This window comes from Siniperca chuatsi, linkage group LG20 (assembly GCF_020085105.1).
Source record: "Siniperca chuatsi isolate FFG_IHB_CAS linkage group LG20, ASM2008510v1, whole genome shotgun sequence".
Lineage (NCBI taxonomy): Eukaryota > Metazoa > Chordata > Actinopteri > Centrarchiformes > Sinipercidae > Siniperca > Siniperca chuatsi.
In genome coordinates this window covers 5,732,596-5,757,088 of record NC_058061.1, presented here as the reverse complement: position 1 = coordinate 5,757,088, position 24,493 = coordinate 5,732,596, and the positions used below count along the sequence as shown (strand labels likewise).

The window sequence follows — 24,493 nt, the reverse complement described above, 5'->3', positions numbered from 1 at the left end:
GTTTTTGCAGAAATAAGAGTTTAAGTTTATTTTTGTCAGTATTCACCCAGGACATGGAATAACAGTTTTATCTGGGTTGTAATTCTCTCCAATGGCAACCTGGATTATTTATTTTACAGTACTCATCTTGTTTACATTTAGGCGATATCTTAATTTGTGGTTCCCTTCAGCAGCTGCTCAGAGCAGAAATGTTTCTGAACGGCTCACGTCTGCCCTCTGCAGGTCAAAAGTTTGATTTCAAGCTTAACAACATGGAGTCAGACATTTATATGTGCAGTCCACAGGGCTTTTAAAGGCACTCAGGTTACAGTTTGTCATCCTGCACATTTAAACATTCAGAAGTACAGACATACACTGCTGATCCATGACACATCTACTTACGTATTTGTTTTTGAGAGGATTGGATGTTTATACAACATAAAATGTAAAAAGTAAATCATGTTCTTGACAGCCGTTGGCTCCTGGGTTGTGATAAAGTGAAATATTAAGGCATCAGGAGCACCATTTTTTTTTTCTTTCTGGACACATTTCATTTACTGTAAATGTTGTTTGCTGCATCTGTGTTTACTTTGTCTTTAAGTATTTTCATGACAATATTCACTCATTTGCTTAATCCTTCTCAAGTCCCATTATCTGCTGCCTTAGGCCATTTTTGTTTTTCAGCAAGTTGCTCAACAGTCACCAGTGTCCATGTCATTATTCCTCACTTTAACAAACTTTAACATAAATGGCAAAACTACATACCTGACCTCAGAAAACATCATCAGCATGTTTGGGCTGGAGTTCAGGTTTTCCTGTCTCTGTCTCCGTGTCTGTCCCAGAGGCTGATAAATCACAGGACATTTTTCTAAATTCATGATGAGTATCTCAAGTTTCCTTTCAAAGGTTTTTAGGAACTTTGACCACAAACACCATGGGGTCTTTGGACTTATTGCTGAAGGCTTTTCGGATGATGTCGACAGCATGCTGATGGGTAACTCCTTGCAGGGAGACTCCGTCCACGGACACCAACTCAAATCCAGCCTGGGGACAGGAGAGGGAAAGTTTAAGTCAGACATAGTAATTATTACTAAGGACAAACACTCGGCACAAAACTTCGTGTGTCAACAGGGCAACTGCAGGTCTTAAAAAGCATTGAATTTAGTTTCTTCGAAGGCCTCAGAAGGTATTAAAAAGTCTAAATATTTACTCTTGCTTGCCAAAGGCAGTAATGTTTGTATGAAATGGTTTTGTATGTGATTGTGGGTTGTCTGGAGATGTTATACACCTAAAGACTAAAAGTGGGAGTTTCAGTCAGCACCATCAGACCTGTAGCAAACACCGTCACTACTGCAGCCAGGAAGCTCATCATCTGATAACTGGCAAATGTAGATTTTGTCAAAAACTTTAACTTGAAGGAACTATCAGTTTTAATTGGTTAATCCATTTTCGTGTTCATTTAATGAATTATATCATCAGGAATTATTGTTATATACTCCTGGAAAGTACTGCAGAAAATGCACTGTGATCATAAATTATACTGGTTTTCCATCATACTTTAATGTTTTTGTGAAGTCTTAAATTTAATTTTGTGAATGCTGCAGAAACCCTGGTCAGTGACTGTCGTGCCACCTTGAGCACTTCACAGGTGGAGGCAGCTCCTCCAGGAAAGATCTTCTCGATCTTCACCACCGGCTGAACCTTCGACTCCATCCCACCAGATATACTGATGCCTGAAACATCAAAACAACACGCGTGGGAGTCAGTCATTTGTTTTTAAATTTGTGTACCGACAGTACCAGCTGAAGAAAGGTATATGTGTAAGGAGAAGAAATGAGGGTTTACAAATAAGCTTTTTAAATCTGCTAAAGTCCTACTGTCAACGACTGGTCTACTGTCCACAGCACTGACTAATAGTTATAGCAGTTAGTGAAATCCAGACAGAAACTACATCTGGGCTGAAGATATTACTGTCTGGATTTCACTAACATGCTTGAGTGAATTAGGAAAGATATTCGCCACTTATGGTTAAGTACACATTTTAGGCATAACATGAAACATTTCCTATACATAACTACCATTCCCTTTATTTAAAAGAACATATTTCTCACTCTCTTCTAGTGGTATTTAGCCATGTGGATAGTTTTGATGTGACCCGGTTTTGAGAGTCTGATATTTCTGCCGCCAATTTCATTAATTGTGCTCACAAAAAACAAACAAAAAAACTATCTTTCTAGAAACAGTGTCCCTATAATACAGACACCTCAATGTTTTATATATTATAATTCCCATGAAAACTGTTCAACAGCGTGTTCAGTGGACTGTTCTGAATAACCGGGACATTGTTTTTGGATGTTGCTGTTGATATTTTTTATTTCATTTTTCCAAGCTGTGAACACCACCTATAAATGAAATATTATACTGGGGTGATTGTTTTGGGTTGGAGGCAGAAAACCTCAAAACCTGACAAATAAAACCAAAACTATTTGCATGTTAAATATCTCCACAGGTAAGTGGGAAAATTTATATATATAATTTTAGTAATTTGGGTGAACTGACCCTTTACATTATGACAAAAAAACATGTATTTATATTATGATTCTGGCTGCCCAGACATTAACATTTACCCAGTGACTGTTTGGTCTTGGAGATGCTGACAGTTTTGAGCTTGTACTCCTGTTCACGGTCGGAGCCATTGAGTCCGTTCTGAGAGGAAGCCTGGTGGCCGTTCACCTGTTCACTCCCCACTTGTTGATCTGGACTTGAACTGAACACCTGCGACAACAGGGGACGACTCCTGCGAGCAGCACTCTGCAGCGTGAACACAGTTTCTTTACTCTTGTCTCCACTTTTCTCCTTTTTGCCTTTGAAGTGGCCGTTTCTAAACGAGGACCTTCCTCTTTCTGAAGCCGTGTCCCCCTTGCTTGAAGTTGAGTGCAGCGAAACCTCGTCGAAGTGGACGGAGCGAATCGTGCCGATGTCAGTTCGGAGAGGAGGACGGGAGTCATCGCTGCGGGCCAACAGCCAGTTGGGGAGCATGGCGCTGGCAGAGGGGGGTCTGAGGTCTCTGGCCTCTGTGTTATATCCGTCCACCGGTATGTCCAGCAGCGGGGTGAAGGACCTGGAGGTGTGGAGCCTCTCCCTGGACCCCCGGGGCCCAGACAGACTGAGCTTCTCCAGCTCTTCCAGTAGGTGGCTCTCCTTCTCCACCTCCTCAGTATTGTAGAGCTCAAAGCCTCCCCTGTAGTCTGGAGGGGAAACGGGTTGGATCAGCACCTTTCTATTTCGAGTTCTGTGCACTTTTAACTCAGGCGTCAAAAGGGTTCACTACAAAATGGGATGTTCATGCATGTTAAAAGTGATGCATGATAAAAATAAAATTACTCATGGCAAGTCAAAATATTTCTTACTGTAAAATCTCATAATTTTGGCTTGACGTATTTTTATTTTTATCATGCCTTTTCATGTATTTTTTTTTCTTGGCAGAAATAGACTTCCGCAGGGATGGTATCTCCCTCAGAACACAATATCAAGAGTACCACTCTTGTTGATAATCGATTCTAAGAAAACAACTGCAGAAAAACACCAATTTACACTCATCAAAACCACCTTTTTAAGTAACGAATAGCCAGCCTCCTAGTCCTAGGAAAATCCAATATATGTTTTTCGGAGCATATTAATCATAAAAATAAAATCCAAAAGTTCAAACTACAGAAACATGAAGTGGCGTTGTAGCCGAGGTGAAAGATGCTGACCTGGGATGGGAGTGATGAGGCGCCGTTTGGGTGCTCGACCAGATGTGGGAGAGCGAAGAGGAGGAGTTTGGACTACAATAGAGATGAGAGAACAGAGCATAACTGGGACTGTTCAGAGCTGATTTGTGTTGTATGTTTGTTAAAGTTGCTGCACATGATCACACTGATTCTGACACGGCTCAGATACCAGACAAATTCAGCATGTATCATACGCACTGGAGCGATACTTGAGGATATCGTAGGCCTCGACTTCGATAGGGGTCACCATGTTATTGAATGCACTCAGGTCAGAGGGAGGAAGCAGCATCCTGAGAAACAAGACAGCAGGGGAGAAAACGCTGAGTCGTGTTCATTGTTGTGTTACGTTACAAAACATTTTTAATTAGTCAGTCAGTGTCTTATTGTGGAACATTTGGATTTGAGAATATTATCCTGAAAAATCCTTAATCCCCTTCTGGCAGTATTTGTAATACCAGTTTCTCTGTTTGGATTTAAACAGAGTTTATCCACATTTATTATATGCAGCCATAAAGAAAACCTGTATGATGTAAAATTATGTAAATGTATATTTCTGTATATATTTTAGCAGCGATATCAGGTTGATGAAGCTATATAAAAAAATGTGTTTTCTGAATTGTACTTGTCCTGTGATTATCACCAATTTCAGATCATGGTTTACCTTAATATTAATCATTAAATCAGGAGCTGTATCAAAGTAGGCTTTGGAGTAAATATATAGTAATTATCCCCTTTTTCTTTTTTCCTCGCTCTCCTCACCTGACTTCCCTCAGCAGCAGCAGCTTTTCAGGCCTGTCCAGCACGGCCAGCAGGTGGCGTATCAAGTTCTCCACTGACCGCTCTGCCACGTACTGTTAAGAGTAACAACAAAAATCAGCGATTTAGTGTCCAGTTGATAATGACCTAAATATTACTTAAACTTAGAACTGATACCGTATTATTATCATCATCAACCGGTAAACCCACTTTGTACTTCACACTTATTTTATTTTATACTTATACCCACTTGGTACTTCGTTTATTTTCTGACCTGTATTATATTTTTTGCTTAGTACTTCTATTCCTGTGTGCACTGACGTGATAGTGAGCTGCTGGAGCAAAAGAGTTTCCCCTTGGGGATCAATAAAGTATTTCTGATTCTGATTCTGATATGTGAAATATGTTGTAAAGGAATAAATACTGTAAACACAAACTTCTTCGTGGGCAGTTCAAAGATCAGCATTACCACATCTAAAAACTATAATGTCTCAGTCTGTCGGCAGCTGTAAATAAAGCTTCTTACCCTTCGGCACGTCTTCATCACAGCAGCCTCCTCCTCCTCAGTCAGCAGCCTGTGGGCCATGTCCTCCACCACTCCGAGCATCTCTGAATTTGGTATCGCACGGACCTGTCGTCCCCCTGAAAACATTAAGGGGAGAATCAGTGTTAGGTCATATGATGTATATCGACCATAAATACCTCTTTGCAGTCCAACCAACTTTTATTTTTTAGTATAGTATTGATATAAGTAAATTAAACCTTTGTGTTACTGAATGACATAGTTACGGTCTAAATAAATCTGTCTTATCAGTGTTCAGTTGCCCAGAATACAGCCTGTAAAGATCTTTCTGCTTGCTTGAGTTGCTGTGCATCATCACTCACAAAAGTACTACTCATAAAGTACATGAAACTTTTCAGCATGGAGTAAGATTCACTGAACAAAGTTAAACTCACATTTTTTGGGTTTCAAATCTGCCACAGAGTGAGGAAGGAGATTTGCTTTCTCAAAGTTAAAGGGTAAGGCTGGCAATATTCTATATTTTTCTTATTATGAACAAATCCCACGAATATACCAAAGCAGCAATGAATTGATCTACTAACAAGTATTGTGTGTGTATTCAAAGCCTGATATATCTTCTTCCTCTGTGCCATAGAGCTCCATTGTTAAACTATTCAAAACACATCAATGAGCCACACTGTTGCACTGGGTGACACACAACGTCCTGCTGCAAGAAATACTCAAATAATCCGAGGCTGAAATAGTTCCCAACAAATTTCCTCCTGTTTGAGTAACGTTTGCTAAAAACAACACTGCCCAGTTTTATGAAATTACTGAGCCTTTTTGTGAAAATTAAACTATACATTTGTGACTTGTTTTTTAAGATTTACATCTTCGGTAGGAGCGAAAGGGATTGGGAAGTCAGAAAGTATTGAGAGACAGACTAACGCATTGTTAGTTTTGGTGTTTTCATGGGATTAGTTGACAATTAAAAAAAAATATAGAATAACACCAGCTGCTTTAACCTTTTGTAACCCTACGAGGTCTTATTTACTTTATATCTTTTAGAATAGTAGTGATGTGTCCGTTTTTTGCGTTATTGTCTTCATAGCACAGGGTGTGAAGTTCTCCACACAGCAACCTGAGCAAGTGCCAGCATCTTTACAGGCCATGCAGAAAATCATCTAACTTACTGTTTTTGTGGGAAGTGGGAGTAAAACATCTTTAATGCATTTTAGGGATGCAAAAATGCAGCTACCTTTGCCAGCCTTGTCTGTGGACGGGGACTTGGAGCGCCCCCTGGAAGTGTCTCTCTTGCGTCCACCCTTGAACAGCAAGTTGACGAAGGTCTTTGAGCGCTGCAGGGTGCTCTTCTCCTCTGGGTCCTTCCCTTTCTGCTTCTTCTCTTTCTTCTGCTTGATCTCTATGATTGGATAGCAACAGTGGGTCATTTATGCGGTTCAATCATTCCATCTTTCAATGAACTTTCTTTCATGTTACTCTCTCCTTGCCTCACCTGCCACGGTGACTTGGCTCTGGGACCTGCTGATTGGTCGGCTCGGTCTGCTGAGAGCCAGCAGCACGGCTGTCTTGGGGGACTCTTTCCTCCCCCGGCCCTCCTCTGCACGGATCACAGTGTCTTTGAGCAGAGTGGTTCGTCCCAGGCTGCGAGTGGTGTCTGCACCCGTCCTCTGAGAAGGAAGGTCCGTCTGGATGGCGGTCTCAGTTCGCTCTGACTCAGACCTGGACAAATAAACTACCATGATCATGTCTGGTCTAGTCTGTAAGTGTACACATGTTGCTTTTGAAACCCAAGGCTGTATTGTATGCGTGTCTGCAGTGTAAAGAGACAATTTTAAAAGCCTAGAACAAGTAAAAAGTTCTATAAAATAGCAGTTTTTACTGTTGCTTCAAGATAAGTCACCCAAATTTGGGAAAATAAACAAGCTGAGCCTGACCTCTGGTCCTCAGTAGAGATGCAGACATCCACCATGTCGGAACCAAATGTCAGGCTGGGAGAGAACATGACCTGCGACAGGCCGCTCAGAGAGCTGACGGGAGTCCCAGACGACAGAGAGGAGGCTGAGGAGTTGGAATCTGAACCCTGGGAGGAAGATTTCTGAGTACCATTGGCCACTGAAGAACACAAGAGATCATCTAACTCAAATGTATCCAAGCTTATCACTGAGTGTCCCGTGTTCTTTACAGATTCACAGATGGAGCCTCACACAAACAGAAAGGCTCACGCTTATCTACACTAACCACAGGATTGCAGCTTTCTAGATAATGAAACACTGGTAGAGGAAATAAAACAGATACATACACTTATTGAGCCACCTGTATTCTGCCACCATCTCCTTGTAAGCAGGGTATCGTCCTGCTTCCTGTGAAGATATGGCCACAGATATGCAAATGAGATACAGTAGAGAGCTTGAAACTTTTATGGGATCGCTATATTTGATAAAGAGTAACTCTAGAAGCACACAGAGACCCCAAACCACACACCTCTTCCTCCTCAAAGAGAAACACATTCCCCTTCTTGACTTTCTCTTAACCATTGATGATTGGGATGCTTTCTAACTCTACACGTTTCAGTTTCCACGGGGCAAAAGCGAGGGATCCCGGAACAAACCATGCACAAAACAAAGCTCTAAGCTTTGATCAGCACCTGATCCCAGCTGCCTGGTGAATAATGCACACGGCCTGGCTATTTTTCACAACGCGAAACCCAAGCTCCGACAAGTAAAGTGAGCGAGGAATATTACGTCTGCGTGCCAGCTGTCGGCCCCGCCACACAAACCGCCGTTATATATCCACTGTGTAGTGACGCGACTCGTGTATTTGGTTTTCTTGTGTGTGAGAGAATTAAAGATGAAAGGTAGGAAACGGGTCAGAAAGTTAATGTCAGGTCATCTGACCGAGGCAGTAATGAAAGAACCGATATGCTTTCTGATAACAGAGTCGATATGGAATGTGATACGGCCTCTTCAGCTTGTCGTTAACACCAAATTCAACACCAAACATCCCCACATTTAGCTGAGGCAACTTTACTTCTACTAACAATGTTATATAAAGATGAAGGTTCCCACTTCTTGTTAACAACACACCTTTTCCATTAAAATGTGCCAATGTACCAAAGGACTATAGACACTGGATTTTCTGTTATTTTTCTACCAAATTGGATCCCTTTTACCCCCGGTAAACAGTTTCTGTTAATGGTGACCATTTTAAAAAGCAGTTTCTGTTGACACCCTAGATGTGGCCTGGAGGCTGAAATTTGTTCATTTAAAATAAAAAATGAAATTTGTGTCAGCTCAAGATTCTACACAAAGTATTTCTGAACAGACTTCCTCAGTTTCTCTTTATATTTACTGCTGCCACGTCGTCCTGTTTCAGCTGGAAATACTGGAACCACTGAAGAGCTGTTTTCCTGTCATGTTGTCGTTTAAGTATGGTGTTTAAAAAATGAAAGATATAAAGGTGTTTCTTTTTGAAAGCAATACATAATTGTCATGTAAAAATGTTGAATCATTAGATTATATTTTTTAGTCTTTTGTGCAAAATACTTAAAGAAATATTTTTTTTAGGACTTCAGGGGCTCCATAGTTTTCTCTCTGCTTTGAATTCCTAATCAACGATTATTGCACGCTGCACTGGACATAGAGGGCCACATGCTGTACACATCACTGGTCTCACCTTGATGGTCAGCATGACATGTGTGTGGCTCTTCAGCACCTCTACAGCACTGCTGTGGCTGATGTCCTCAAAGCTCACTCCATTGGCAGCCAGGATCTGGTCCCCCATCTTTATTCCATTCTGCTCAGCCAGACCACCAGGATCCAGTCTGAAGCAACGACAAGACAGGAGTGAGTACAGGTTTTGGTCTAGAAGAGCCTGTTTTCCAAACTTTTTGTACCTACTTGGAGACATAGATGCCCAGACCAAACTCCTTTCCCCCACGGATGTTGAAGCCCAGGCAGTAGTCGTCTGAGGTGGTGTAAAGGTGGACGATCCTTTGGAGGGCGCTTCCGGAGCTGGTCTCCGAAGGTGTCCGTCCGCTCTCCTCCACCACCATACGCCTGTGTATCAAGTCCACCCTGAAAGATTTTCCAGTCGGTCAGAATGTAATATTTTTGCGATAAACTGAGTTAATATCAGCAGGAATAGTTCTTCATCACCAGGTAGTCTTCTCCTTGGAGTAGCGGATGCCGGGGACTTTGCCAACACGTCTCACCACCATCCTCAGCCTGTTGTTGCCTGTCAGGACCTTCACAGCGCTGCTCATCGTGATGCTCTCCAGGCTGATACCGTTCACCTCCACCAGTTTATCACCTACAAGCAGGCCTGCTTCCTCTGTGAACAAGCACACAGAAGGCGGGGAAATACACACAAATACTGTAACAAGAGCAACACAAGTAAACATCAGTTACTACAGTTTTAAAAATGTGGCTCTATCAAATTATTTCCAAATAGTAGTATGTTGGTTTACCTGCTGTACTGTTGTCCTCCACCTTACTGACAAAGATGTTGAGGCCATGCTCGGAGCCTCCACGCACGCTGAAGCCGAGCTTGCCATCCACACTCTTATCCACTGTGATCGTATGGAGGTCCTCACTGTCATCTCCACCTAAAAACATCACATGGATGCTCTGTCAATAAGCCCTTAATGGTCACAATCTCCGTGGAAATTCCTGCACCATAATTATTACTCCTCCATCTTATTTGACAATTCATAATATACAGCAGTGGTTCTCTATCTTTGGAGCAAATTTGACTTGATATAGTGTCAAAAAACATTTTCTTACTACACAAACATCATCATGTAAATATTTTCTTTCGTTTCTTCACATTTTGTTTCAGATATATTGAGTGATATAGAGATATTCTTCTTCAAGGCTTCTTCAAGAGAGTAACTTCCACAAAATCCAGATGACAGAACCAAAAAATGTTGATATGCTCACATAAGTTGCCGTCAGTTATTACCACGCGCTCACAGCAGTAGCTTAATTAGGAGCACAAAGTGATTTGCCCTGAGTTTTGCCACTGAAGTAATTTAGAGGCCACCTATCTTATTGCTGGAGGTTGAGCCTGAGAGCAAAGCTGCAGTTACTCATCTGAGCGCATTTTCTGGGGCAAATTTTTTTTTAAACTATTAATAATTGAATCTATGCATTTATTTACAGTTTATATTCTCCTGAAAAGATGCTAGACCTGAATGTCGATCAAAAATAGGGAAGTAAAGATGGAAATAAAACATTATCTATTACTAAGTATCAGGTCTCTATCAAGGAAGCTAAACGTTATTTGAAATACGGTTAGTGCATTAATAATAGAGCAATAACATTATTAATGTTGTGAATATTGATATGATGAGATACATTGCTTGTCTCATTTTATGTTCATGTGTTATCAATAATTGACCATGTTATTGTCTCAGGTTCTTGTGATTTGTCTCCATTTTTAATAGATTGTTGCAGTCTGAGATGTGCGTATAAAGACGTTGTTTCAGTTTGTGACTTCGATGCTTACTGCCGGTCTATGACCAAAACGTTGCCAACAATTCTTTGTCTGTCAGACTTATAATCAGTGTTTTGTCTACAGTTGACTGTAGGTTGTAATGTGCACTACACAAGCATCCAGCCCAACTACTCCTTACCATCCACAGGAGAGTTGATGAGGATGACCCGGCCCATGGGCGAGGAGGATCGGATTCCACGCCGGCGCTGCTCCTTCTTCCGTAAGAGGTTGCGTGTAGCCGTGTGTGAGCCTTGGGTCCCGGGGGTCTTCTCCCTGCGGGACGGGTCTGACGAGTGAGCCATGGAGGCTGGCAGGGTCCCCTTTCACACACACTCCACCGGGGGCTCAGCTCCGGTTGGAGGAGACTACAGCGGCATACAGCAGAAGGAAGGGGGTCCTCAGGCAATATGTCCACTGTGTTCCCTGCATGCTGAGACTATATTACATTATCACAGCTAATAAAAACCACATTTATGCAAACAAACACAATGCAGGTGTGTGTTTACAAAGCAGTATTTTTTATTAGCTTGCTAGTAGAGTGAAATGGCAGGATAATCCAACTCACCGATGTAGGCTGCTTTGTGACATAATAGCTGACTCTTTGGCTTCCTGGAGTCACACTTTGATCCATTCCTGCCCATGTTGCATCTCTCTCACCTGTCTGAGTCTCACACAAACATCAACAGTTGGCGGATAAATAAACACATCAAATACAACAATGCATTAACACATAACATATCTAGAGCATTGTCTTAAGATCCGATATTTTAGTCTTTGGAACTCACATTAATGACATTAGGCCATTAATAGAAAGGCCAACAAATATACCGCATTTGTCTTTGCAGGTGAGGTTAGAAACAGGATTTAATTGGTTTATTTAGCCCAGACCTGACCCAGTTAGAGTCAGGTTGTCACATGGTGTTGATACCATGGTTACATGCCACTAAACTTAACTCGTGATAACAGTGTGCCCTCGTGTCGTCACCTTGGGATTCCCCCAAGCGTCTCACGGTGCTTCAGCACCCCGGACAGCGACGCTAAAACGCGTGCAAAGTTGCGGTTGCGTCAAAAGGCGACATTTAACGTTAGCGTATAATTATCGAGACCAAGACAGATCCAAGTTTTAGTTTATTTAATTTACTACGCAACTTCAGCATTTATTCCGCTACAATATCTAATACTTGCTGGAACAAATATAGACTTTTTTTTTTGCACAATATCTCGCTTAAGATAACAAACAAAATACTTACCACACATTTTATGTTTCAAGCCGAGAACACTGAAGACAACAAGGCAGCTCTTCTCATGTATTCTGCTTCAGTAGCACCAGACAACAGATACTGACAGGAACAGCAAAACTGATAGGCGACAGCGAAAAAATGTTCCTTGTATCCTTTAAATTCATCCCATATTCTGTCAATCAACAAAACTAAGTCAGCTAGTTAAGCTACCTGAGTCCATGTTGTGCAAAATGATCCAACGCACCTGGCTGGGACATTTCCCCTGCTGGTAAAAGCTCCGCCCCCGCCCATGTCGGTTGGCTGGACTGTAGGTAATTGAGAGCATTTGATTGGATAACTAATATGCCAATCAACTGACAGCGTGTCAGGACTTACTGAACATCAGATACTGATGCAACAATAATGCAACAATTTTAATATTATTTATATTATATTATATTATATTTAATTCAGTAAAATAACACTGCGACAGTTCACTCAAATGCAAATTACATTTATTAAACGACAGATGAGCCAATAAAGCCACTTTATTTCAAGCATTTTTATTATTTATTTTGCATCTTTTATTGTAACATTGTGGTTTGAGTTGGTTTTCAGCATCAGGGCTGTCGCCTCAGTGGCTCAGACACAGACTATCACGAACAAAACAACATTAACAGCACAGCAATCAAACAAAACTCAGATGAACTCAGATGTTACTGATGACAGGTGGGAGATATAAAATACACTTTGTTCCTCTGACAAAATCTCACTTAGAAAATCAATGTGTAAATATATACACCAATAAAATCACTGACTTAAATCTTATTTGTATTTCAAAATATTCTCCAATTTATTGGCTTTTACTAATTTTCTTCGCAGCCTCCAGGATGGAAGAAAGATCAGCTCTGTCTCCAAATTCCTTCTCCCTCTGCTCCAGTAGTATATCCCGAGTAAGAAGGGAGACATCAGTGCTTTTCCAGGAGAAAATATACATAATTTCTTTGATCAGGAAAAGCACAAATGAGTATGAGAGTATGAATTTCAAATAATAACTTTTAAAGACTAGACGTATTTTGAATTACCTGTTTTTCTACTCCAATAACATACAAGCCACCAAGAATGAAACCTTCTCCATTTTAGTTGCCCTGGTAACCCTTCTTCTGAACGTGGACCAGGTTTCGTAGAACACCAAGACGAACAACACCCAGACCCAGACCCATTCTTCTGTATTCAGGGCCGTAGAAAACGTGCTGCAAATTACAGGGAAAAAAAGCCAAAACATAAAGGAAGGAAGGGAAAAGGGAAGAGAAGAGGAAAGAAACAGAGGAGAGACTAGTTTCTGTTAATAAATCCTAATGCATCCCAATTGCATTCTGTGATAACAACAGGGTGACAGTTGCTGCTGTCACATATTTGAATACTGCTGAGTTCTGTGCAAAGTTTTTTTTTCAATGATACACCCATGATTGGCCACCACTCAAAACACAGACACAGGCCGCATTGACATCATTATTGCAAGCTGTCTGGTGTTGAGAGAAAAACAATGGCAGACAGAAAAGATAACAGATGTTGGTGGGAAAACACCTGCAGTTTGAACCATTACGAGTTACTGTTTTTAAGTTTTAGCTTCTCTGCTACGACTAAAATATTCAATAGTGGGGTTTTTCTACCTCAACCGACACAAAAGTGCATCATTTCAGGTGTAGCAGCCCCAGTGGACAATACTGAATATATCTAAAACTTGTAAGTATACTAATGTGTATTATATAATCACACACTCACAAATACAAACACATGCATACTGTACCTCTCTGCACAAGGCACATCACAACCAAAATCCCTGCTCCATTTCTCTCCCACAAAGTTTGATCTTTCACTGTCTTCCCATCTGCAGAATCACACAAAACGCATGAAGTGAAAATGATTTCTCTTTGTTGGAGAAGCTGGTAGGCAAAGTGAAAAGTTTGAGCCCTTATGGTTAATAACAGTCTTCAGTAGATATTCAGATTGCTGTGTTAAATTATAAACAGAGCTAATGCGTTTTGTCTACAACTGCATCTCTGTCGACTCATCAATGTGAACTTTGCATATAAATAATAGAGTATAAACTGAGAAAACAATCCCACAACAAGTACCTGTTTGGCTGTTGTTCATCAGTGTGGCCACAACTGCCAGAGCCACATACCACACATTAAACAGCTCCCCCTGCAGGATGAAGGACATAACTGGAAAGAGCAGAGAAAATAAATTACTCTTTACTAGCTTCATAAAAATCAGTTGCATAATACACTTCTATTAAGTAAATAAAAAGGCACAATATTTAAGGATGTATTTATAATGTAACATTACTGTGTACGTAATACAAGTTAAATGCTACAGTATCCCTGAACAACTCTGTTGCCTCTTTTTTTCCTGTTTTGATTCGCAAGAGCTCATTCAGCAGAGCTATGCAGACCCCCAAGAGGACATGGCCTTTCGCTCAGAATGACACTGTTTACACAGTGCAATGACTAATCTCCCTTAATAACAAAAATCTGGTTTGTCAGTTAATGTCGTGGTCATAACTGGTCGATAAGGTACCGCGGTCCACATTTTGAGAGGGGGGAAAAAAAAAAAGAAATTAACTTCGTCTCAGCAATCTGCCCACAGGGTCCAGAAGATCTTCCTCAGCAAATGGAGTTGCCAAGTAGTGAAAGAATTAAAATTGAAAAAGTTCAAATTTCCAATCTTCACAGTACTGTAAGGACTTCTTGTCCATGTTGGCTTAAAATGTTTGTTTATAAATGTTTATATAAAATGTAAATAGACTTCGAGTTCAAGAATGAACTTTCAATCTTAAATTTTTTTCTTTTAAATGCAAACAAACCATCTCGGGTCTTTAAGTATTAAAATGAGGTGCATTTAACTTGCTCTAAGGGAGGTTATGAAAATAAGTAGACAGTGTAGTTGAAGGACAACACCCTTCATGTGGGAGATGAACTTAATCATCTGTACTGTGGCTGCCCTTCTGCAGTAACAGTACTGTTGATCCACTTTTCCTCAGTGCAGGAATATACATGCTGTATTGTAAACTAGACCATTACAGATAACACATAGATAAATGACCATTATTTCAAAAGCAGCAGTAACATGCAGTAGACTTAAAAAAAAAAAAAAAAAAAAAGGAAACCAATGTAAAACGTACCCACAGCTAAAGCTGGTCAAATACATCTAAGTACCAAATACATCCTGCATTACAGGCCCTGCATGTACTTCTATTAAAAATATGATTTTTAAACAAAGAAATACCAACCGGATTCCATAGTTGTTTCAGATGTACTGAAAAGTAGCCAGTGAGAGCTGCAGTTTATTCATGCTGAAAACACTCAAATGCTGTCCAAACTGTACTTCTGGTCTTCAGTTACCGCAATGCAAACGCACCAAAAAGTGGCTTGATTTTGTGTGGATGGGGCGGGAGTTCTCAGACCGCTACAGAAGCCCCTGCGGGAAACCAGACTGATCTGATGGTGATGTTGGCTCTGAAAACGGTCCCACCAAGGGGAATTCAGATGACAGTCATCTCGCGAAGTCCAAGCAGTGAAAAATAAAACACAAGCTGTAGAGCAAAAAGCCATGTTTTATTAGTCAAAGGTCACAGTTTCTCCCCAAATAGCAGAGCAGTATCACGGAGTAATAAAGGAAACTGAGTGTTAGATATCAGGTATGCTTCCTCTCTTGAGTTTAAAGACACACCATCATTAACACACTCAGAGCCTCTTACTACACAGTCATACTCCAAAATGCATCCTGGTTTTCCTGAGACCAGTACACCAACAAACTCACAAATCTAATGTGCACTTTACAAAGATTCTTTTCTTACATGTTATAAACATCAAACCCGTGTCAAAATCCTCAACACAATTCATTTTTTCAACATTTATATGATCATTTAGTTGTATGTCATTTATATGGTTATAAACTTTGTCTTTGCTCTAAAAGATGTTGGATTGGCAAGGTGATTAACTGCTCAAGGACATGATTTTAATAGATACCACCAATTATCCACCAGGGGTAATACAAAGCATTATTTCTGCTCTAAAGGCAGACGTTCTTGTGCTATTCTTCTGGCAGCTTGGATGACAGCTTCAATGTTGACTTTATCTCCAAATTCAATCTCTCTGTGCTCCAGAAGTATTCCCTGCGGGAGAATAAAAACAATGACGGGTTTTCCTCCAACAAAAGTTTTGCTTGTTTTACTCCTTTTTGACATGGTTTGTAATGTAATACACGCATTTTATTATACAACCGATTGTGTACTTATGACTGAACAATTCTTGCCAACTTGACAGTGGTGGTTTTACCTGCTGTCCTCGTCCGATGACGAAGACCCCACCGAGCACAAACCCCTCTCCCAAAACGTTTCCCGTGAAGCCGTTCTTAAAGGCCCTCAGGCCATTCATCCACACCCCAACACGCAGGAACGCCAGGACACCCATCTTCCGCTCACGGGGTCCATAAAAACGCCTCTGCAATGCAAGCAGACCAACCAAAAGCCTCGAATCATTCATGCAGACCTCAACTGATTTCCCACAGATCCTGAATGACTTCAGTGTTTACAAGACATGATGCTGAAAAACTGGCTAAATCTGGTTCCTTTTTATTAAAAAAGGAAAACCTCAGTATCAGGGGGAAACTGACCACACAATATAAACAGATTCATTACAAAAAAAAAAAAAAAAAAAAAAAAAAGTCCACCTTTTCATCCAAGAAGATCTCCCCCTTGAAGTATGGTCTGAAGTTCTGGACCTCGGTGCCGACGTCCTCCTTGACCACAGCGTACAGAGGGACCCCGAGCTCATCCAGCTGGGGTTTCAGAGAGGACAGCTCTGCAGCCTCCTGCAGCCAGTCAGGATAGAAAACAGTCAGATAATCAGAAACGCACCGTTTTGTTTTTGCCATTTTATGTACTACAAAAAAGTTACCACACACCATCAACTGGTAAATACATACATTTTGTGATATTGGTTGTATATATTTTAACATAACTTAAGGTTTTGTTTCATATGTATTGTGGTCAAAGTTGTTATTTCTTAAGTTTTAATCTTGTATTTTCTATTTTATTGGTCTTGTTTTTAGGTGCATCACTTATGTTTAACATTTTATTAATTGATCAAATTATATTTATGTTGTTATTTAACTTAGTTGCTAGGCAGGCTCCTGAGCTACACTAATGTCCTCTGGGAATGTGTGCAAGTGTTAGTACTGTAGTGGCAGTATGTCTTTTATATGACATGTGTCTTATTTGTCACTGTGCATGGGCAACCAAGCAAGTCCCCCCTCTGGAGATTAATAAAGTAAAATTAAGAGTTGATGGGTCAGTCATTACAAACTCATGCTATGCAGCAAAACTTTGTTCAAACCTACAGAACTTTAAAATTCTAGTCCCAAAGTTCCCAAATATACAAAATATGTCAGGATGGATTTTGGTGTTCTGTTGTTTATAAAATGATGCAGAAGACATGAAACATATTTCAATTTGATGTAATGGTGCAGAGATAACATGAGCCTAGGGTCTGAATATTTCACTCAGTATAAACATCATCATACAGTAGCTTCAATACAATACATCGTGGAATATGATGACTGCCAGCTACATAAGGGGAAATGAGTAAATGGGATGTTAAGGGGTTAAAAATCCCTTTTCGTACAACCAATAACTTATTTCATAAGACATTTAGTCATAATAAGAACTGTGATTGTCCTCTCAGACACTAGACATACTGTAATGACATTACCTCTCTGCACAAAAATCATCCAGGTCGCCGCACTGCCATGATGACAGCTCCCGACCTCTCCCACAGAGAGCTGGCTTTCAGGATCCTTGTTTCTGAGTGGCGAAATAAGGCAGGAGGGTGAAAAAGTTAAGCAATAGACTAAACGCAGATCGCATTCCAACTAAACAATCGCTCCTTTCAACACCCCCACACCATGTTAATACAATAATATGATCACATAACGGTGGATAGAAACACAGAAAAAAAACAACAACCCAGTTCTGACTTACCTCCTTTCAAAGTTTTGAGTTCAGTCTCCTCCAAATGCTTGAGAGTAGCCTTCAGCGGGGGTGTCAGAAACATATCAGTGAAAAAATTCATAACACCAGTAATGAGGCCGCCGGCTGCAGCTGCAGCGTTGGCTAAAAGTCCCATTGTCATTTCTCTTTTCTGTCCGTTTAAATTTAATGCAACTTGGCTTCCACCATCAGAGCAACAACTCCTCTGTGACTGCACCCGCGGCTAAAAGCTCATTTAAATGGCAGCTAAAGTTGATCCTCCCAGTGTTTCCCAAACCCAACCCTCCTTTGGACTGAGATACTGATCAGACGGCCTGATTACACGCAGCTGTGTTTGATCAGTGACGCCGTCATTTAGTCTGCAGCAACAAGTCAACTGCAGATGCTAATTTAATACCAAACAGTATTAGGCTATGCACCAACGTTGGCCCTCCTCCTTCAGTTCAAAGGTCACTAAGGAGAATGAAATCTGCACCGTCATTCGACCAAAATATCAGACATGGCAGCAATAATGTTGTAAGTTTACGCAATAAAACATAGTGTTGCAATCTGCTCCATTATTTCCAAAATGAAGTGGATTTATAAGAAATGAATAAAAAGATTGAGTGTGCACTTGTATGCATGTTGCAGGAAATAAATCACAGGAACCATCACCACTACTAAAACTCTCTTTACACAGTTTCACTCCTGCTGTAATGGAGTTTATTCCGACAGAAACTCTTAACGATTTAGGCACAGAGATACTGAAATAAACTGAATAAATAAAACATGAATGGTGATAAATGTTTATTGTTTAGTATTTGCATATATAGCCGCCAAACTACATGTATACTGAAGCTATACAATTATTTAAACTTCATGTTGGATCAGTGGCTCATCGAACAACACTGATTGATCACATATGTTCTGCTTCTTTTTCTTCTTCCTGAAAAGCAACACAGAGCTTAGTTACAATACTCACCACCGAAACTATAAAAATGTCAATTATCTGAAGTGTAAGTATACAAACTAAGATCAGTTTAGTCCAGGCCCTTTTGTTTGTGGGATTTTTTTTCAATCATTGCTGTCACTTTCATTTGTTGCCAACTGGCGTACAGGATCTACCTTCTCCTGGACGTCTCCCACGTCAGGAGGAGAGTTTTCAAGTTCCAACTGTGAAGTCACAGGTCTTTCGTTCGACACTGTCCCCTCTACTGTTACGTCACTGTCAACTGGAGCCGAGCTATCAGCGGTCTCACTTGTGCGTTGCCCGTCTGTCTCCTGAGATGAGGTGGTCAGAACAGTTCTGGTTAAGCATTAAGCAAATGTATCTTTGCATTTCTATCTCTAGATTCTCAACAGAGCCTCCCCTCTGGCTGACTGTCTAGAGCAAGGACATTCTGGTTCTCAAACTCAACACTGCTGTCTCCTCTGGACTTGTTTTTACTTATTTGTGTGTTTCAAAATTTTGCAAAGAATACGTTCTGCCTTTGCTCAGTCTGACCCCTGTTTGTATTTTCATTACCTGAACACCTGTGAAATTTAGAGGAATGAACATCGAGCTAAAGTTCTCAGCTGTTGTTCTCTCCCATCGTTACATCTGGCCCGTAATGTTTAACCTATCTTCAGATCAGTTTGTCTGAAATCTTCTTTACCACACAGTTCATCTATCCATTGTCTTTTCTCACTCTTAATCCTGCATCCTCAATCTGTATACATGGCAACCTAAATCAACAGCACGTAACCTGTATTTCAGCAGGGGAACGAGGGCTTTGTTTGTCGTGTAGCTCTTCTGTTTTGTCTGCTTTTAAGTCATCAGAGTCTCGGCTGGGAGTCGAGTGTAATGCTTCAGTCTGCTCAGACTCAGTCGCGTCAGCTTGATCAACCACCTGCAGAGCAGTTGTGAGACAGAATAATATGTAATTTAACCATTTTAGCGTCACAGTGAGACAGATGTTTTCCAATCTGCTCTCACAGTGTTTAACATTAACCCCTAGCTACTTTTTCATGTATTATGAATTAAATGTTATTACTTAAATCATGTATGTAAACAGTTGAACATCATGGTCATTCGGCCACAAAACGTGTCTCATCACCTTATCCTCAAATTGGTCAACTTCTTTCACTTCTGTTTGATTGGTGTTTGCCATTTTCTCTTCTACATTACTGTCAGTAGGCTCCACCTCTGTTTTCTCTTCTGCTTCATCGCTCCTCGGCTCCACTTCGGGTTTTTCAACAGGCATTTCTGTAGACTCCTCATTGACCTCAGTGCTGAGGGCCTCAGAAAGGAAAGGCCTACTGGCCTCCAAAGGTTTTCTCTCAGGGGAGTCTGGACTGGATTCCCGTGGATTATCTGTAACCGTCACCTGGCAGACACATCATCTCCTGAAATCATTTGATGACTATTTCCACACCATATGAGGCGAGTCATGCATTAGAATAAGCATAGTACTCTGTCCCGCCACCCAAAAGACATCAGCAACGGTCATGAATCAAAATCAAAGATCATAGGAAACCAAACCAAAGAAGTGATTGCAAAAGATCAGGGAGGCACCGCCACCAGAAGCGCACAGATTTGAGATCTACTTTTTATCACCTCCGGTTCAATGTCATTTTCCTGAGCTTCAGTTTGGTGTTCATCTGTGCCCTGCTGGTTTTCTGGATCTGGATCGCTTGGTTTCTCTTCTGTCACGGGTTTGTTGTCGTCAGCAGGTCCTGTTGTGGCTGTCGTGGGTGCATCAGACCCTGCAGGCTCCTTCTCAGAGATCTGTTGATGTGGTGATGTTGATATGCTCTTGAATGATTTTGCTCAAAATGTCACATAAAGTGTTTAAAAAATGTACTCCAATTGGAGCATATGTAAGTGGAGTAAGTTACAGCGATGACTTTGCTTTTCTGACCCTTCCTCTCTTCTCCGTTTGTCTGATGTTCCTCCTAGCTCTTGGTCTTTGCTTAAAATTAACTCAAAAAAGAGGAAAATAGGGAATCATTCACCTCCTAAATGTAACAAAACAATATCTGAAAATGACTACACAAAGCAGCGCAGACTCAAACTATAAAGAAATGAAAACAAAAGTGACATCAGTCCCTCCAGCAGAACAAGAAAACTGAAAAAGGAGGTTTTAGATGAACAAATGTAAATGGAGGTTCAGTTACATTAACCCTTTGTAATCAGAGTCTAAGTTAAAACACACAAACTGTTAGTGTTACAGGGATTTTTATCACACAACATACTTTTTTAGACTCTTCCAAGGCCTCACTGATCTTTCGCTCCTCCTCCCTCAGCTTCTCCTGGTGCAACGCCTCTTCTCTGGCTTTCGCCTGCTCCTGCTCCAGAAGTGCCAAATTGGCCTTTTTCTGAAAATAAAAAAGTGGCACAACAATAAGGCTTGTGACTGTGACTAAGAAAAAAGTACCCTACTACACCTTTTTAGTACCCTTGATGCCTGTAGTTTTACAAAAGAATTGACGTATTTTAATGCTTGTAAAGGGTTTGACCCATAGATCTCCAGGCATGCAGGGCGCTGTTAGCAGTTTCTGAATCTAAGCTAAAGGTAAAAGGTGACTGGGTTTTTGTTGCCACTGCCCAAATAAGCTTTATAGTGCTCAGCCTGAGGAGCTTAGACTGTCTAAGTCTGCATCATCCTTTACTGCAGTTCTCAAAACCTATTTGAAGATGAGGGCTTTGAGGTAGTAGTAGTGGCAGTAGAGGTATGAGCAGAAGTAGCTTCAGTTTAATAGCTAGCAGTGTTTCCCAGGGGTTAGTCTTCTTGTGGTGGGTGGGGTCATGTTCTCCAATATCAGTATTTCTGCTACAGCACTGCACTCACAAGATTAGGGAAGTTAATTTTTTATCCTGTTGCTAGTGAGACATGGAGTATTCAGATCCTTTACTTAAGTAAAAGTATCAATACTTCTTCTTTTCCTTTTGGCTGTTCCCTTTCAGGGGTCGCCACAGCGAATCATGTGCCTCCATCTAACCCTGTCCTCTGCATCCTCTTCACTCGCACCAATTAACTTCATGTCCTCTCTCACTACATCCATAAATCTCCTCTTTGGTCTTCCTCTAGACCTCCTGCCTGGCAGCTCCAACCTCAGCATCCTTCTACCAATATATTCACAGTCTCTCCTCTGAACATGAAAAGTATCAATACAACACTATAAAAATAGTCCATTACAAGTACAAGTGCATCCAAACTTGGCTTAAGTGAAAGTATGTAAATATTATTAACAAAATGTGCTTAAACCTGCATTTTGGCCACTTGAGGGCAGTGGAACAAGCTGTATATACAACAGTGACATGTTATAACCTTATGGCGAACTCGTTAGCACGTTAATATTCCACAGACACAGAGCAACATAATCATTAATTTGGAGTTGTGCTTCTGGTGACCTGACAGTCCAATATTCACTCTCCTTTAAGCTCTGTTTTTGGTCTCTACCAACTCCTGAGGAAAATATCTGTGTACAGTGGATTTATCAGGGCCTTTTCACTGAAAACAGCTATATGCTGCTGCTGGAAACGACACTGATGAGAGTGAGAGTGAACCAAAACATTAATATTACAAAGCTCCATAGAGCTGAGAGGAACTGCAGAGTCGGGTGATAATTCTGTGGGTTTGTCACTATGAGCAACTCTTTTCACACACAAGAAGTCATGTGGTCCATTATTAATATAAAAATATTGATTATAGCTGCTGTAAAGTACTAAAATAACTACGCAGGCACAGTGGCCCCTGTCAGCATTATATCATTATATATTATAGATTATCTAGATCTAGATTACAGCTGAATTAACATGTAAGCAGCATTTTAATGTTGGAGCAGGCAGAGGTGGAGCTAATTTTAACTATTTTATATACTATTGGGATGTTTAATTTACTGTCTAAATGCATCAGGTTTAAATTTCACTAGCTGTCAAATAAATGAAGTGGAGTAAAAGCATAAAGTAGCAGAAAATATAAGTACTCAAGGAAAGTAACTCAGACTTGTACTTAAGCAGCGTAACAGTACTTGGTGTACTTAGTTACTTCCCGTTTGTATGTTAAACTACATTTTCACACAGACTCTTGAAAATGAAGGAATCAGTCATAAATAGGCATAACAAATACAAAGGTCACCCAAGCATACTGTCCATGTAAAACACTGTAGGAGAGGAAACGCTGCACTGTATGCACACTATGCAGTGTATTGCTGCCTCTTGCTGACAAGAAAACAAAACAGCACCTTACCTCCGTCTCGTATTGTACATTTTCGTTGTACTTGTAAAGCCAGTGGGCGAGATACAGGATGGGGTTTACAGGGCGCTGCTCGGCCACTTCAGCGAGTCCGTCTGCCAGACATTTTCCTAGATGTCTTTTCAGATACTCAGAGTCCATGTTTTTTTCCTGCTTGAATAATTGAAACACAGCATAAATTAACTTTGTGACTGATAAACATATACAACAGAAAAGTTAGCTGATTTAAGGTACGAACCGCCCTTGTCAGTTAGCGTCAGTTAACAGGAACTTTCCCAGAAAACAAGTTTCCTTTGCTCTATTTCACGTTAATGTTTAGCTCTACAGTAAGTCGGTCTATTTTTACTGTGTATTATTTATATCGTAAGCTAAATGTAACAACTCATTCGCCAGTTCAGCAACCAAACAAAGGTAAGGACATTACCAAAACCTTTTTCAATGAGCGTCCGGATGTAGCGGTTGTGTCACCATGGTAACGGTGTCACGTCATTAATGCGCCCCCCAATCCATTAAAAATGGTTCCTACTACCGTTGATACAACTTCTGCTACTATTACTACCAGCATACTACTACTAATAATATTAATAATAAACACAAAAGTCATAGTAATTGTTGCCTGGTAATCTGATATTGATTAGTTAGTTTAGTTTAAACCTAAACTTTATTGATCCCCACAGGGAAATTGAAGTGTCACAGCAGCATAAGTAGGCTACAAGATTAGATGCATAGTATAGAAAGATAAAAAATAGAATACTTTATATATATATATATATATATATAAAGTATTCTATTTTTTTATCTTTCTATATATACTTTATATATATATATATATATATATATATATATATATATATATATATATATATACTAGAATACTGTATACATATAATACTATGTGCATGTAAATAAATTATAAAAAAAACCCTAAAAACTAAAATAAAATAAACCAAACATAAATTAAAAACTAAAATGGTATTGAGACAAATGTAGTCGGAAATAAAGTGAGGAGACAAGGGAGTTGAAATGAAAAATTACACAAACAGCACTCGGAGAGAATATTGAGTTAGATTTCAGTTGATTAAAAGCAGATTTGGGGTGTGTCAGAAATAAAGTGCTGGATGTCCCAAAACTTTCTCCAGCTACATGAAAACAAATCTGAAATCATTCTTTTTGGTCCTCCAAAGTCTGTCCCAATTTTACAAAAACATCTCAGCTCCCTGTCTACAAATGTCAAACCTGCAGACACAAACTCGGGTCTTATGACAGTGACCTTTCATTTGAAAAACATGTTACAAAAGTCGCTCGATCATGTTTTTATCAACTGAGGAGTACCTCAGAAAATCTCTCTCGGCCTGATCTCGAGAAGGTCATACATGCTTGTATATCATCTCGGTTAGATTATTGTAATTCGTTGTATTCGGGGTTAAACCAAAAAAAACTATCTCACGCCTTCAGCTATAATACAAAACGCAGCT

The 24,493-nt window shown here is 40.3% G+C and overlaps 3 protein-coding genes across 13 annotated transcripts; all 3 read right to left on the bottom strand.

The window, feature by feature from the left end:
* Positions 1 to 407: 407 nt before the first annotated feature.
* On the bottom strand, positions 408 to 12,025 carry LOC122867654 (PDZ domain-containing protein 7-like). Of its 5 annotated transcripts, none has more exons than XM_044178732.1 (18): positions 11,778 to 12,025; positions 11,093 to 11,194; positions 10,667 to 10,950; positions 9,500 to 9,637; positions 9,189 to 9,363; positions 8,931 to 9,107; positions 8,707 to 8,854; positions 7,334 to 7,394; positions 6,969 to 7,146; positions 6,527 to 6,753; positions 6,269 to 6,433; positions 5,035 to 5,150; positions 4,512 to 4,603; positions 3,951 to 4,042; positions 3,735 to 3,806; positions 2,607 to 3,227; positions 1,612 to 1,712; positions 408 to 1,023 (listed from the first exon to the last, which is right to left on the bottom strand). In XM_044178732.1, exons 3-18 carry the CDS (start codon positions 10,827 to 10,829, stop codon positions 880 to 882), a joined length of 2,670 nt encoding a protein of 889 aa, XP_044034667.1. In that variant the 5' UTR covers positions 10,830 to 10,950; positions 11,093 to 11,194; positions 11,778 to 12,025; the 3' UTR covers positions 408 to 879. The 5 variants fall into 5 exon arrangements, with proteins under 5 accessions (XP_044034667.1, XP_044034664.1, XP_044034665.1 ...); XM_044178729.1 differs by having other exon boundaries at positions 10,667 to 10,892; XM_044178730.1 differs by having other exon boundaries at positions 10,667 to 10,963; positions 11,093 to 11,188.
* Positions 12,026 to 15,348: 3,323 nt separating this feature from the next.
* LOC122867621 (peroxiredoxin-like 2A) lies at positions 15,349 to 18,155 on the bottom strand. The gene is made up of 5 exons (XM_044178639.1): positions 17,794 to 18,155; positions 17,525 to 17,616; positions 16,485 to 16,625; positions 16,091 to 16,255; positions 15,349 to 15,927 (listed from the first exon to the last, which is right to left on the bottom strand). Exons 1-5 carry the CDS (start codon positions 17,942 to 17,944, stop codon positions 15,814 to 15,816), a joined length of 663 nt encoding a protein of 220 aa, XP_044034574.1. The 5' UTR covers positions 17,945 to 18,155; the 3' UTR covers positions 15,349 to 15,813.
* Positions 18,156 to 18,575: 420 nt separating this feature from the next.
* On the bottom strand, positions 18,576 to 23,517 carry dydc2 (DPY30 domain containing 2). Of its 7 annotated transcripts, none has more exons than XM_044178637.1 (8): positions 23,449 to 23,517; positions 23,013 to 23,168; positions 21,016 to 21,138; positions 20,378 to 20,548; positions 19,878 to 20,147; positions 19,527 to 19,670; positions 18,907 to 19,062; positions 18,576 to 18,727 (listed from the first exon to the last, which is right to left on the bottom strand). In XM_044178637.1, exons 2-8 carry the CDS (start codon positions 23,157 to 23,159, stop codon positions 18,698 to 18,700), a joined length of 1,041 nt encoding a protein of 346 aa, XP_044034572.1. In that variant the 5' UTR covers positions 23,160 to 23,168; positions 23,449 to 23,517; the 3' UTR covers positions 18,576 to 18,697. The 7 variants fall into 7 exon arrangements, with proteins under 7 accessions (XP_044034572.1, XP_044034568.1, XP_044034567.1 ...); XM_044178633.1 differs by having other exon boundaries at positions 23,443 to 23,496; XM_044178632.1 differs by having other exon boundaries at positions 23,013 to 23,171; positions 23,443 to 23,495.
* Between the last annotated feature and the right edge of the window lie 976 nt (positions 23,518 to 24,493).